At 44.8% G+C, this 15,704-nt stretch overlaps 1 protein-coding gene across 6 annotated transcripts in view; it reads right to left on the bottom strand.

Annotated features, from left to right (window-relative positions):
• The window catches only part of EML5 (EMAP like 5), a 261,963-nt gene that overhangs the window by 134,591 nt on the left and 111,668 nt on the right, over positions 1-15,704 (bottom strand). For all 6 annotated transcript variants that reach the window (XM_067556337.1, XM_067556341.1, XM_067556336.1 and 3 more), the window contains exons 8-10: positions 14,777-14,914; positions 14,198-14,454; positions 866-1,078 (exon numbers count right to left, since the gene is read on the bottom strand). In XM_067556337.1, the coding sequence (XP_067412438.1) occupies positions 866-1,078; positions 14,198-14,454; positions 14,777-14,914 (608 nt within the window). The remainder of the gene's footprint in view (positions 1-865; positions 1,079-14,197; positions 14,455-14,776; positions 14,915-15,704) is intronic.

The following is a 15,704-nucleotide window of genomic DNA, read 5'->3' as shown; positions in this document are numbered from 1 at the left end:
TTTCCCTCTATTAGCATACTTTTGTGCTCAGAAGCCCCAGGACCTATGCTCGGTAACTGGAATCTCCCTTTAAAGGTTTCTCTGGAGAAAATGGCTCCTCTATCTGCCATCTGGGTTTCATCCTGGGGCAGGGTATTCCCTGTGAGAGCCGTGGGCAGACCTAATGTCTAGGGCCTATGCAAGTTTGGAGGCAGAGAACTCTGGGAATTCCTCCTGAAGGATGGTCCTAGCTCCTAGCCCAGAGGCAATGATCCAGTCGGCAACCAAGCAAGGGGGAATGCCTACTTGGAATAAAGATTACCAATATCCACTGACCTAGATATGCATATGAATGGACTGAGACTACAGCAGACACTTCTGCAGCTCATGAGATCAGATGTGCTGATATTTTGCTTCACTGAATGCATGTGTGGGGGTGAATTCCTTCCCTTTTCTCGAGCCCTCACAGAAATTCTTTGCACAAAGGTCTTTTATTCTTACTTTCCATAATTCGGTCCATAGCATGGATCATATGATAGATCCAGCAATCATAAAAAAAACAAACATACTTCTGAAGGCATATCCATAGTGTATCTGTCCTTCTACTGAAATTTCAAGAAACTGTGTACGGCTGTCACATAAAACCTTGTTGTGATATAGATCACTATCCTATCCAAAGCATACATAAAAAAATTCTGTAAGTCACTATTACATGGTTCACTTAATCAGACCATTACTATTTTCTGTATTTTTACTTTAACAATCTAAGACTAAACCGTTGTCATTTACATAACTCTTAAGACCTTTCTACCTTCCTGAAACCTTTTCCAGAATGTCCAAACTTTACAAATATTCATTAATAATTAAAATCAAACGAAGACATTACCTCTTCTTAAACAAGGATACCTGAATAGTTTTACTATTCCATAGTCATCAGCTGTAACCAAAACTTGACCATTAAAATTTCCATCAATAGAATTGATATCATTGATATCTGAATATTTGGGCCAGATTCCATTAACTTCAAGGCCATAAACACATGTCCATGAAGCCCACTGGGCACCTTTTAATTCTTCTTTATTTGTTACTTCTTTTCCACCTAAAAATAAATGCAAAGGCTTATTTTTAATAACACACTCCTGCTTTTTCTTTTAATGAATTTGGAGTTAAAATTAACAAAATATGACCAGAACTCAGATATATCTCAGAATGAGCTAAAAATTGTATAGTAAAACCACCTTTATCAAACATCCTTTTATTATAAGCAGCACTGGTGACAACACCTATAGTCAACATTGCTTAATGTTTTCCATTATAAAACCCTGTTTTAATTTGTGTATCATTTTGCCAAACTTTTTGGCTGAAATTTTTCATAGCAGGTATCTGTCTCAGGCTGATTTTTTTTAAAGGTTAAGCAAAAATGGTTCAGCCATTTCCAAGAACCAAGGTATGGGAAAATACGTTATTCCCTACTTAAAAAACCTTACAACTTTTTCATTTAGAAACCCTAGCGCCTCCATGATTTCAAGCAGGAACTTGAAAATCCACTCAAATTTGGCCAAATTATAAATCTCTGAAAATCTCAGTTCATACATAGTCAGTGCAGGTTTGTTAGAAGTTGGTAACATTCTCCAATGATTCCATCTGCACTGAATATGTTCCATCCATACACAGCTCTTATATGCTGACTGGACTGAAAATGCACCATCCCAGAGCTGCAGAGACAGTTAGGGCTGTGGTGTCAGGTACCAGAACTGAGAACTGGTTCTGTTCTCTCAATGCCGCCTTCTGGTACCCAGACAGGAGGAGAAACAGACTGACATGTTTAAATGCAAAGGAGTGAACACGGGGAGTGGAGGATGGGGTGGGCTGGAATGGAGAGAGCAGGGATAGGCTAAATTGTGGAGGAACATGTTATGGGCAGGGAGAGTATGGTATTTACCAGAAGTTTCATTTTTCAATATCATATATACACAAAGTAAAAAACATTTGATTACACGAAAATGATAAAACTCCAAAGTTGTAAGTTTGAAGCATTAAGCAATCAGAGTTGCAATCTGCCAGTTGTGACACAGACACCCATTGGTGGTTCACTACTTTGTGTCAGCAACTCTTGTCAGGCCTGACATATTCACTACACCTAGCACATTTTATATATACCCAAAAGGTTGAATATAATATATCACTAGAAAACTAATAACTCAGTGATAATTAATATTTTATATGATGTATGTATGGGATGTGTACGGATAGCTATGGATATGTGTAGAATTATGTTCTTGTTTGACAAATGTGTTTGGTAAACAATGCATAAGCACAGTATACCCTAGACAAAGGAACGTGTATTTGTTTGTCTGACCAGCCTATCCTCAGGAAGAGCTGAGACTTTTGATGGAGATAAAGAATTCTGTGCCTCATAACATGTGAATATATGTGAGGTTATCCAGTGAGACAATCACTGAGCAGAAACAGCCTGTCTTTTCATTCTCTCTGCATAGAAACAAATAGACATGGAGATGACAGAGGGCATGGCAGACATCTAATGTATGGAGCCTCTCCTCAGCCTTACGTGTATGCAGCTTAGGAAAAAAAAGCCTGGATACCTTGTTTAACGTGGAAACTGGACACCATTTTAGGAATAAATTTCAGATATGGCCTCATGGAAACTTTGTCTTTATAGAATATAGCATATATGGGCCACACCATTAAAGTCTATGGCTCATCTACTCTTCTTGAAGAAGTAATAGTCACCACAAAGAGTCCCTTTGCTGACAGATAGATGTGATGGAGTGTGCTCACCATACTTACCCTGAAGGGGTTAACATAGTTCAGATGGGCCAATTAACCTATTAGGCTGCAAACTGGGGGATATTTAAGATGAGGGGAGCCCTAATTAAGGAAAGCTCACTGGTGCAGGTATAGATGGGGCTTCTATAGAACCAGGGAACTGGTAGCAGCCACTCTCCCTGGGACAAGGGAGAGAATGGAATTTGAACACAAGAGGAAGGGTTTGCCTAGCAGACCCAGGAGAGAGGGGGTTTAGCTAGATGGGTAGAGAATGCAAGCCTGGGATAGGCAAGGTAGGAAGTCAGCAAGGAGATAGGGCCCCTGGACTGAATCCAGAGTAGAGGGCAGGATTCCCCTACTGGCCACTGAATGAGCGGCACAGTCTGTGCAGTGAATTTGAAGACTGTCCAGGTTCATTTCTTCTAACCACTGAGGGAGTGGCTCAGCCGGGGCAGTGGTGTTCAGGACTGCCTGGGATGACATGGAAGACTGTCATAGTACCCTGAAAGGAGAGGACTCTTGTGATTTGGCTGCAAGGCTAAGCCATGAAGACAAGGTGCAGCAGCTCTTGAAGAGTAAGTTGGAAGCTGAAGAGCGAGATAGCGAGATGACAGGCTGAGGAACCACAAGAAGAAGGCATTGGGCTGACAGAGCTAATCTCTAGATGTGGCCAATAGGATGAGCTCCGGCAGTAAGCAGAGTCCCCGTGACAGTGGGCCAAAGAACAGCTTGCCAGAGGCTCAAATGGAGGCTCCATTAGAGTCTATAGTACAAAGTTCAAGTCCCAAGGAAGAACCTGGTGCTTGAATGGGAAATAGAGTCTATTTATCCCTTTAGAAAATCTAACCAACGATGGGGTTAGAAAAAACCAACCACTCCTGAATAAGAGCCTGGATAGCTTAGATTTAGTGATCTAATAGAAAGTCCTGATTCCTTAAGGTGAAATACATATTATAAGATATCCAATATCCTTGTAGCTAGGGGAAGCAAGTTATGAGTCTCAGTCCAACAGAAAAAATGTTTCCACTTACACAGGTAAGTGCTCATAATAGATGGTTTCCTGCAGTTCAGCAGAATGTTTTGTGCAGCTAAAGAACAGTTTTTGCTGTACAGTCTAGCCATTCAATAGCCAAAGGATCAGGTGAAGGTTGCTGGGATTAGAGTGAAGGGCTTGATTAATGAAGAGACAGTGTGTCCCTGTGGCACATGGGGATGCTCCTTAGCACCCGCTGCAGGGAAAAACATGGTTCTGCAGGCTCCCCCTGCCTTAGTTCACATGTTTAGGATGCCTACTTGGAGCAGTGCGGCCCATGACGCAAGCTTGGCATCAGTCTCTGAACAGTTAAATAAAAATAAACTCTGAATTTGGCTGTCTGCTTCTTTAAAGAAACAAACAAAAGCTTAAATGCAAGTGCTTAGTTGTAGCACTTGAAGTCAAGGCCATGACTTGACCCTGGGTTCTGGGCTAGCACTGAAAAGCTCCTGCTCTGTTCCAGTCTCACCCAGCTTTGTCCCTGAAAACTGGCCTGCTGGCTCCCAATTGGTCAGTATCTCCTTCTGGACCTTTTGGGCTCTGGAGGACTAAGTCTCTTTGGTAGGTTGGCCTGACCAGGGGGTGTTCAGGGCATTGACACCTCCAGCAGGAAGCAGAGAAGGCCTGATAGACCTTGTTACACACCTCGTCCCACAAAATGGGCCTGATGGCTCCATCTCCCCCTTCTGCAATAAACCCATCATCCCAGGAAAAGAAGTCTGCATGTGGTCCTGTGAATGCACCTGGTGGTGTACATGAAAGGCATAAAGTTGCAAATACTATAGAATAATATGAGGATTACGGTCCTTCATTTCCTGCAACCATTTACCAGAAGCATGGTCTATTATTAGGTAAAACAAAGCCCCTAAAAGATAACGCAATGCATCCCACAGGCAATTTGATGGCCAGGCACTCTTTCTCAATGGTGGCATATCTAATCTCTCATGGCTTCAGTTTTCAATTTATGTATAGTATAGGATGTTCCATATCCTGAAATTTTGTGACTATGCTGCTCCCAAACCAATTGTGGAAGCATCTGTTTGCACTAAGAATGGAGTGAGAAGTTGGGACACAAAAGTTCAGGTTGTTGGCACAAGATAGTTTTTTATCTTTGTAAAGGTCTTGTCACATTCAGTTGTCCACTGGACTGCTCTGGGTGAGGCCTTTGGGAGGTTTGTCAATGGTGTCGCAAGAATGATTTAGTGAGGTATGAACCTATGGTAATACCGGACAAGTTCGAGGAAAGCTCATACCTGTTTGTTGGTCTGGGTACTGGGGTCCTTCTTAGGGACTCTGTCTTATCTTGCAGGGGTTAAATCTGGCCATTCCCCATGAGATACTCCAGGTACCAGGTTTCCTGCATCCCAAACTTACAATTTTTTGGATTCACAGTAAGTCTTGCCACTTATCTGTGTAGAACATCGCAAAGACTCATCTCACTGAAATAATTGCTACAAGGAAGGCGACTTTCCACAATAGAAGTAGTAGAGAGCAAGATGCCAGGGGCTCAAAGGGGGCCCAGGGAACCTTGATAGGACCAGGTTGAGATTCCACGAGGGAAATCAGATCACGGACCTGCAGGAAGAGTCTTTCTAAGCTGCTGATGAATCTGACTGTCATCTCATGTGAAAAGGCAGATCTGCCCTGGATAGGAGGGTGACAGGCTGAGATGGCTGCCAAGTGCACCTTGATCGATGATAACACCAGACCTTGGTGATTTAGGTGGAGCAGATATTCTAAAATGGGTTGTAAAGAGGACTGAACTGGAGAAAGGTTCTGTTCAGATGCCCAACAGGTGAAGCGCTTCCACTTAGCCAGGTAGGTGGCTCTGGTGGAGGGTTTTCTGCTTCCCAGTAGAACTTGTTGGACTTGCCTAGAGTAGACCTGGCTCCTCTAGCTATGCAGCAGCCATACTGACAGGTGCAGGGAGGCCAGTTTGGGATGCAGCAGCCATCTGTGGTCCTGCAAGATCAGGTCAGGGCAGTTCAAGACACCGCTAAGTCCATTAGCATGCTGAACCAGTGTTGGCAAGGCCATGCCGGAGCTATCAAGATGACTCACGCCTTCTCTCTTGATCTTCAGAAGACGTGGATGAGGGGAATAGGTGGGAAGGCATACATCAGTTCTCCTGTCCACTTCAAGAGAAAGGCTGTTGAGCCCTTACAGGGAATAGAAGTGATTACTTTTTTTGTTCTGTCTGGGAGCAAATAAGTCCACTTGGGGAGTTCCCCGCTTCTGGAAGATGATCCTGACAACTTCCAGGTGTAGGGACCACTCATGGCGTGAGGAAAAGGACCTGCTGAGGTGATCTGCCAATGTATTCTGAACCCCAAGAAGGTGTGAGGTCTCCAGGTGGATAACATGTTTCACACAGAAGTCCCACATTGATGCTGTATTGTCTGTCAAGACCTGTAAGACCTTGCCAGACAGCTGGGGAAGGAACACTTCACACGGTAGGTGGATAGCCCTGAGTTCTCTGATGTTTATATGTAATGTCAGCTCCTCTCAGGACCAAAGGCCTTGGGTTCTGAGGGTGCCAATGTGGGCTCCCTATCCTAAGATTGAAGTGTTCGACACCAGGGACATCATTGGTTGTGGGGCCATGAAAGGGACCCCCCTTTGTCACATAAAGTGAGTTCGACCACCATACTGGCAAAGTAAGTATTGATGGTGGGATTGTGAGGACCATGTCCAAGTGATATCTGGCTGGGGAGTAGACCCATGCCAAACATATCTGTAGGGGTCTGAGGTGTAGCCTTGAGTACTGTACCACATGAGTGCACGCTGCCATGTGCCCTAACAATCTGAGGCATACCTGGGCTGTGGTGAGCGGGTGAGCTGTGACTTGGGCGATCAATCCTGACATGGCCTGGAATCTGGCCTCTGTTAGAAAAGCTCTGTCCTGGGTAGAGTCGAGGACTACCCCGATGAACTCTATCCTTTGTACTGAAACCAGTGTTGATTTCTGTTTGTTTATCAACAGACCCAGCGCTTGATAGGTGGCGCATACCATGGCGATACTGTGCTGGACCTGTGCTCTCGAGTGCCTCTTGATAAGCCAATTGTCGAGCTATGGGTAGATGTGTATGTCACAATGTCAGAGGTAGGCCGCGACTGCTGCGATACATTTTGTGAACGCTCTTGGTGCTGTTGAAAGTCCAAATGGGAGTGTTGTAAATTAGTAGTGGCTCTTGCCGACTACAAATCTTAGGAATCTTCCGTGGCCATGGAAGACAGAAATATAGAAATAGGCATCCTTTAAGTTGAGGGCAGTGTACCAGTCTCCAGAACAGGAATGATGGAGGCCAAAGAAACCATGTGAAATTTCAGCTTTTTGAGATATTTGTTGAGGTGACACAGGTCCAAGATGGGATGTAAGCCCCCTTTGGCCTTTGGGATTATGAAGTAATGGGAGTAGAATCCTTTCCCTCTCAGTTCTTGGGGAACTTCCTCTATGGTCCCCACCTGTAGGAGGGCTTGGACCTCCTGGATGAGCAGTTGCTCATGAGAAAGGTCCCTGAAGAGGGACGGGTATGGAAAGGAGGAATGGAAACAAACTGGAGGGTGTACTCCACTGTTATGGTGCTGAGCACCCACTAGTCTGATGTTATAGTTGCCCAGGCAGGGAGGTAGGGTGAAAGGTGGTCCAAAAATAAAAGTGGGGTTGGATCTTGGGTACAGTCTGGTAGCTTGCTCCTGGGCATGCATTCAAAAGGCCTTTCTGTTCCTGGGAGAGTAACAATTAGAACCCAATTGAGATGGTGCAACAGGAAGTTGGCCCTGGCAGCACTTGTAACCTCTGTTTTTCCTCCTATAGGGCTCATTCCTGGTCTGACATGCAAATCATGGAGGCTGTTGGGACCTGAAATGTTTTCTTGAGGCCAACTGTGTATAAAGGCACCCAAGTAGAACAGGGTGGCCCTGGAGTTCTTCAAACCGTGCAGCCTGGTGTCTGTCTGTTCCGAGGACAGGGCTGCATCATTGAAGGAAAGGTCTGGATAGACTGCTGGACCTCAGAAAACAGGTCAGATGACTGGAGCCATGAGGCCCATCTCATTGAGATGCTGACACCATTGTCCTCGCTGCCGAGTCAGTCACGTCAAAGGCTGCTTGGAGAGAGGCTCGGTCTACTGTCTTGCCTTCCTCCAGTATGGCCATGAACTCGTGCCTGAACTCCTGCAGCAGGGAGTCTGCAAAGTTGGCCATGGAGTCCCTTATGTTGTAGTCATATCTCCCCAGCAAAGATTGCTGGTTAGGGTATGTGTAGTTGCAGGCTTACAGTTGAATAAACTTTTCTGCCGACTAGGTCAAGCCTCTTTGCGTCTATTTTTCAGTGTTGAACTTGCCTGTTTCTGTCTGTTCCTTTCATTGATAGCTGAGACAACCAAGGACCCTGTAGAGGGTGGGAATAAAAGTATCCAAATCTTTTGGCAGGAATGTAGTACTTTTTCTTTGCCCACTTAGATGTAGGGCGGCAGAGAAGATGGGGTCTGCCACAAGGCGTTGACAAGTTTTACGACTGCTTCATAAACTGGGAGAGCCACCTTGGAGGGGGCTGCTGTCGTCAGAATGTCAAAAAGGGTGTCAGTTGGCTCCTTTAGCTCCTCCGCCTCTAGGCCCAGGTTTGAGGCCACACACTTGAGTAGCTCTTAATGAGCTCTGAAGTCATCTTGTAGGACAGTGTTTGAAGACCCCGCCACTGCCTCATCTGGCGAGGAAGAGGATGAGGCCAGTATATTGGGGGAGGGGGGGGAGTTTGGTTCCTCCTCCTTAGCTGGAGTAATCTCATCCGAGGAGAATGCTGGTGTCTCAGAACTGTGGTCCGATCCCATGTTTGGGTGAGGTGCCAAATGCGACACCACTGACAAACTCTGCCCTAGAGAGAGAGTGCTGCATGTGGGATCCTGGAGCAGGAGGGAACCCCCATGGTTCCAAAATTGCCCAGGCATTGGCCGTTGCCCCAGTGGTCAAGCGCCCGCTGATGGGCCTGCAGCAAAACTTGCAACTAGTGCAGAATTCACTTAGCTCCTGGGCCGTTATCTCCTCGCCTTCCGAGTCAGAATCCCATGGTGGTGCCTCTACTGCCTCTGCTTCCCCGCTGCAGGTGCTGTGCCTGGAATCTGGGGAGCAGTACTGGGGTTCTGGGGTATGACGCCATGTGTCCAAAGACCGATGACGGTGTTCCAGGGACTGGTGTCGAGAACCGGTGCCAAGACTGTGGGGACTGGTACTGGGGGTCCAGTGACTGATAATAAGGGTCCAGGGACTTCTGGCGAGGTACCGGTGACTAGCGCCATGAAGCTTGGGAGCGGCACCACAGAGTTGGAGATCGCTGTGGGGGCCCCATAGAGGGCTTGCCTCTGGACAGGCCTGCAGTCAACAGTACCATTGAGGGGTCTCGGTGCTGAGATCTCCCCTCCCAAGGTGTTGGTGGCACAGGGAGTGATAAAATGTCATTGGCCACCTGAAATGTCCCGGGTGTAGAAGGTATCATCAGGTGCCAGGTGCCCTACTGCTCCCAGGAGTCGGTGGAGGGTCCCGGGTTCAGACTTGGAACTCTAAGGGGCGAAGCTGTTGCCAACCTGAGTTCCAGGGGAAGATGAGCAGCCCAGCACGGGTCTCGACTTGTCCCCAGCTCCCTTTTTGTCCTTCTTTGCTGTCAGGGAGCACCCTCTTCCAGCATGCTGTTTTTTATGTCTTTTCTTAGGTACTGGTGATGGGGATCGGTTCCAGGAGAAGCCCGGTACTAGAGGGGCGCTCTGTACCGATGCCGATGTACTCAGCGCGGAGTCTGAATAGCCCAGCTCGCAGGCTGGTCTAAGAACTGCTTCCATCAGCAGAGCACTATATCTAATGTTTCAGTCCTTCTTGGTGCGCAGTCTGAACCCTTTACAGATTCTGCACTTATCTTGCATGAGTCTCCCCAAAGCACTTCAAACCGCTCTGATGGGGATTGCTCAGAGGCATAGGTTTCTTGCACAACACACACGGTTTGAAGCACAGGGATTGGGGCATGCCAAATCCCTGGGGCTATGTCCCCCACAGAACTATATCTACAACTTATTACTAACTAACTAAGTACGCTAAACTAATTTATATACAATTATATATACTAATTATTAAGATAAAACCATTAGTGTGGAAAGCTTGCAAAGGCAAGAGGACATTCCAGCACCATCACGGGCGGTAAGAAGGAACTGAGGGGAGGGCCAGCGGTGCCCCTTATACATGTGCATATGCGCACAACTCCAGAGGGTGCTAGAGCCGGCCCTACGGATACCACTAAGGGAAAAATCTCCAGCACCGGTGCATGTGGCGTGCACACACCTGACATGGAATGGACATAAGCAAGCACTCAGAGAAGGGCTGTGCCATAGCATCACTTCAAAATGGGAGCAGCTAGTGATCTGCTTGAGCATAGCCTCTGGAAACTGCTGCTGCTGCTTCTGCAGTAGCCCAAGAAACACAGCTTGCTACTGCTGAGTGGTTCACCAGGTCTTCTGTTGTATTTTCAGGAAATGTTGCTGGGCCTCTGTCTGGACATGCTGCTACTGAACCAGAGTCAAATGCTGTCCTCCATGGAAAGAAGGAGTCAAACCCATTTCTAGTACCAAGTTGTGACAAGCGCGGTTGCTCCCCTCTGCGGGACCATGCGTAGTACTACAGGTGCTCCCTGACTTCGTCCACAAACTTTTTAGGCTGTTGGACAGCCTATGCTGTCAGCTTGGTGTTACTGTTAAACAGTTAAATAAAAAAACAACAAACTCAGAATTTGGCCATCTGAGACTTTAAATAAACAACAAAACCTCAAAGGCCAGCACTTGAAGGCAAGACCATGACTCGGCCCTAGATTCTGGGTTAATATTGAGAAGCTTCTCTTCTATCCCAATCTCACCCAGCTCTGACCCTGAGAAGAAGGCAAGCCTTCTTAACTGGCCTGCTGGTTGCTGATCGGTCAGTGTCCCATCCTGGCCCTTCTAGGCTCTGGAAGATTATGTCTTTTTGGTAGGCTAGCCTAAGCAGGGGGCTGGTGCCTCCAGCAGAAGGGTCAGGGAAGGCCCGATAGACTTGACACAGCTCTCTTTTCATAGAAGTGCTAGAGGCATCTGAACAGAGAATCTGTATAAGTCGGAACCCCAGTGCTAACTGGGGCTATCAGAATCATTGTTGCCTGATCCTGCTTCAACCTGAGGAGTTGAAGAAGGATGACCTTCAGAATAAGTAGTATTGGAGAAAAACATGTGTTAGACTTGACTCTCAGGGAAAGAGAAAATCATCTGTGAGGGAACCAAGGTTATGACCTGCTCTGGAACAGAACTGATGGCACTTTCTGTTTTTCTTGTTGCAAACAGATCTATGCTGGTAACCTCCCACCTGCAGATGATTAGTGTGACAATACTCACCTTCAAAAGACCACTTGTGGTCTTCCCAAAAAGTCCTGTTCAGATGGTCTGCTAGGACATTCTGAGCTCCTGGAAAGTGAGAGGCCATTAGTGTGATTTTGTTCTTGATATAAAAATTCCATAGGTTGGTAGCCATGCAACATAACATTGTCGATTTGGTATCCACCAATAGAACATTGCCACTGTGTTGTCCATGAGGACTTCTATGGTCTGATCTTCGATGCAAGGCAGCAAGATTTGGCATGCCTTGTGTATGTCTCGAAGCTTCAGGATATTGATATGGAACAATGTTTCGCTCTTTCACCACAGGGTTTGTATCTACTGTTCTTCCAGATGGGCAACCCACCCTAAGTTGGAAGCCTCCCTAGTCAAGGTCCGGAATGGAAGAGGAGTAGGGAAGGGCACACTCCTGCAAATATTGGTTGGTCTTTCCAACAGTTCAGTGTGGAAAGTGCCCTTTCAGGTACATGAATTGGAATGTCCAGAGAATGCTTGATTGGACGATACACAGACTTCAGCCATCCCGGTAAGCATCTGAGGTGAAGTCTGTTCAATGGTGATCTCTACTTGATGCCTCGAATGGTCGAATGGGTGATCAGAGCAGCAGATCTCTGTTTAAACCCAGTTTGAATGTGTCAAGTTTGAACAAACTTGACACATTCAAACTGGGTTTAAACAGAGATTTGGAATGGCTCTCTCATTACAAGAAATAAGCTGCTCTGATCACCCATTCTCACCTCCTACTCAATGGTTGTAATTAGGCCTCAAGTAGCCGGCTTTCATCCACCTACCCCATTGTTGTCTATGCCTTTGGATATGTATATGTTGCCTACCATATATATGTTGCCTGTATTTGCTATATTATTTCTACCAACTGCATCTGAGGAAGTGGGGTGTGTAGTAAGAAGTGAGAGCTTAAGGCCTATAAAACAGGCTAAAGCCTAAATGGAAAAAGCCGAGTGAACAGAAGTATAAGGGGTCACTCAAGTTAACTGAGACTGGTATAGGAAAGTGCTGATTCTGCAAGGTTGTAAGACTGCCAAAATATTACTAAAATATGTAGTAGGTATAAGAGGTACCAAGATACTAACTCTCTGAAATGACACTTTTATGGGTAGAAATGATACATGGAGTGGCGGTACCCAAATCAGCCAATCAACGGAAAAAGGTGGTATTAGACTACGTCAGGAGGATGGCAACTACCTACGTGAAAGGGGGCAGACCGAAAGTGTATGTAACAGTGTATAAAAGAGGGTGTCAGAGGGAATACCGGTGTCCGGTCTAGGGGATAACGGAAAATCCCGCCATTGGGCTGAGACCATTGTAACGCCGCCTATGCGAAACTGACCCAGAGATATTCTGTAAGTCATTTCTCATTGTGCCGCACGCAATAAACCTGGCCTGGGCGCCTTCATTGTTCAGCTAATCTGTGGTCGTGTCGACTCATTCGATCGTGAGAGCCGTCTCAGTTTCCTGGCCAGAGCTGGGACAGCATATACACAGGGACACACGCATGCAGCCTACACTGATAAACACCGGTGACCAACACACCGAGTACCACAGGGTGCAACCCACGAAAGCTTATGCCTACTGAAATTAAATTTGTTAGTCTTTAAAGTGCTACAGAATTCGTTGTTTTTGCTGTATACAGACTAACACGGCTACCCCTCTGGAATTCCTAGGGCAGATGACAGACGAAAAGGGAGGACAACATATTGGCAACGAAGGTCCACAACTACAAACTTCAAGTACTTTCTATGGCTTGGATGATTTGTCACATGAAAGTAGGCATTTTGGAGAATGAAAGCAGCATATCAGTCACTAGAATTTAGAGAAGGAATGATGGCTGCCAGGGTAGCATAGAGCTGAAGCTCTCAGTCTCAACTCGGCACTGAGCAGATCCTGAAGAAAGTTCTTGGAGACACTTCATTGCCTAGTCTTTTTAAGACCTGAAGTACTCCTTTTGGGTTTTGGGACAGATTCAGGCTTCCATTCTTTGTGAAAGAGACCCAGAGACAGAGAGTAGTTCCTCTTTTCACAGTGGAAGAATTAAACTTTTTCGGATTTCTGAGCGCTTTAGAGAAGAAGGGAAGGCACTTCTGGCAGGACTAGTATGGGATATTATGGTCTCAGACACCTCGCAAGAGGGGCAATGTGTAAACTCCAGAGATCCCGGCACAACCCCTCAGTGTGAAAGGAAGAGATCTCTCTTTGCAGAAAAATAAACAAAACAATAAAATGATTAAACACTAAAGAATTGTTAAAATGGGTTCTATCATCTAATTATTTGTACTTGCTAATGATCTGTTTACAAAGGATAAACATCTCAGTATGAGAGGGAAAACCATGGCAGAGCACAAGGAGTTCCTACTAACAGTAAGAGGCAGTGAGAAAGAACTGAAGGAGGGGTTGGAGTGGATCTGCCCTGTATACATTCACCTGGAGCCATGAGGAAGTGCAGGAAGCAGGCTCCACCCTGACAGATACTGCTACAGAGAACTCTCTGGCTTGAGTGCACTGGGCATGCACACATCTAAGTGGAATAGATGTGCAATCACTCAAAAAAGAATTAATCTTTTGACCAGGGGGGAAGAAGGGGGAAAGAGGAGGCGAGGAGATGTACTCTTCAAAAGGATCCACTGATTTAAAAAATGGTTTCAAATAGTTTTAAAAAATAACACTGCAATGAAGCAAACCAGCTACCAGTAAGATAAAGATAAGAATATTTAATTTAAATTAAGCAACTATGGCTCAGAAGTGCTCACATTTTCCAAAGCGTACAGTAACAGTCTAGAATGTGAAAACAAATCTGAACGGGCAGACTATTTATGTACACGTCTCTAATTTTCTTATATGTGTTATCCACTGAATAATTATTTGGTCCATAACATCTTTCTTCACTCCACAACTTAATGCTTCAAACCAAGATTTATTAACTGTTTTATAAATTCAACCTACAGTATATAAAATAAATTATAAAATCACAAAATCTTACTTGGCATCTTGTAAAAAAGTCTTTTCCCACTGCCATCATTGGTCTGTAAATATTTACTGTCTGAAGACCAGTCCATATGAGTGATGAAACTTACAGATCCAACACATTCCCCAACTTTTTTGTATCGCTGAACAACACCATAAATATCAACAGAGCTGTCATTAGAGCCAACAGCAAGGAAAGTCCCATCTGGTGAATATTTTAATTCATGAATGGCTTCTTTCCTGTCTTTAATATGAACAACCTCTGTCATATCTCTGTAGTGGAGAAAGAAAATGTGTCACAAGGATAAAAGAGAATGTCACCATGTTGTCAAGCTCACAGTTTCAAGAATGTCTGACAAAAACTTTTGAATTCAGAAATTTTACTATTCCTTGTACAAATGTACTTTTCTTAACATGCTGTTATAAAAAGTTTTCAGACTAACAACTAAACATAAATAGCCCGTGGACCTGTGTTTGAAATTTAAGTTTAAATGCTTCCTTAGCATGTTTTCTACATAAAACAAAACAGAAATATGCATGAATTACTTAAGAAAGTGTATAATTTGTTTATAATTTTCTCATCTTTGTACCGTACCTGACACGAAGTACAGTGAAAGAGCCATCCTTCATTCCAAGCGCAAGATGGATTCCATCAGTACTAACAGCTGCACAGCGAATTGGTTCTTCCATATTGCACCGTGCAATCAATGCATGGTCTATTAGGCTCCAAATTCTAAAATAAAATATTAAATAAAATCCAAATAAGGAATAGCTAACAGTTTTCTGATAGGAAAAAAATAAATTTGTAGAAAAAATTCTGAATGCAGCATTGCACCCATATTCTGAAGTCATTTGCTACCAACAACTTCCAAAACTAACGTTACAAACTTTGCATAAAGCAATGAATGCCTGTATATTTAAAAGTAGGATTGAGTACTTAATTTCTGAAGCTGCAGAGGCTGCTACTTTTATTTTGTTTGAAAGAACAGTACATATTCGTAAAATCTGAATTTTCTTTTGCTTAAAACGTATACTGTTGATTTAGCTAAAAGATTTTTGAATGAACAACTGAATTTTACAATACAAATGCATCTCTTTCTCATAAATTCACAGATTTTAAGGTCGGAAGGGACCATTATGATCATCTAGTCTGACCTCCTGCACAACGCAGGCCACAGAACCTCACCCACCCACTGCTGTAATAGACCCTGAACCTATGACTAAGTTATTGAAGTTCTCAAATCATGGTTTAAAGACTTCAAGGTACAGAGAATCCACCAGCAAGTGACCCATGCTGCAGAGGAAGGCAAAAACCCCCAGGGCCTCTGCCAATCTGCCCTGGTGGAAAATTCCTTCCCGACCCCAAATATCGTGATCAACCCGGAGCTTGTGGGCAAGATTCACAAGCCAAACACACAGGAAAGAATTCTCTGTAGTAACTCAGAACTCACCCCATCTAACATCCAATCACTGGCCATTCAGCATATTTGCTGCTACTAATCAAAGATCAGTTAATTGCCAAA

This window comes from Emydura macquarii, unplaced genomic scaffold (assembly GCF_026122565.2).
Source record: "Emydura macquarii macquarii isolate MOO-44397 ecotype Brisbane River unplaced genomic scaffold, CSIRO-AGI_Emac_v2 contig_1713, whole genome shotgun sequence".
NCBI classification, from domain to species: domain Eukaryota; kingdom Metazoa; phylum Chordata; order Testudines; family Chelidae; genus Emydura; species Emydura macquarii.
Note: the sequence above shows the minus strand (reverse complement) of the source record. Positions and strands in the feature narration are given on the sequence as shown.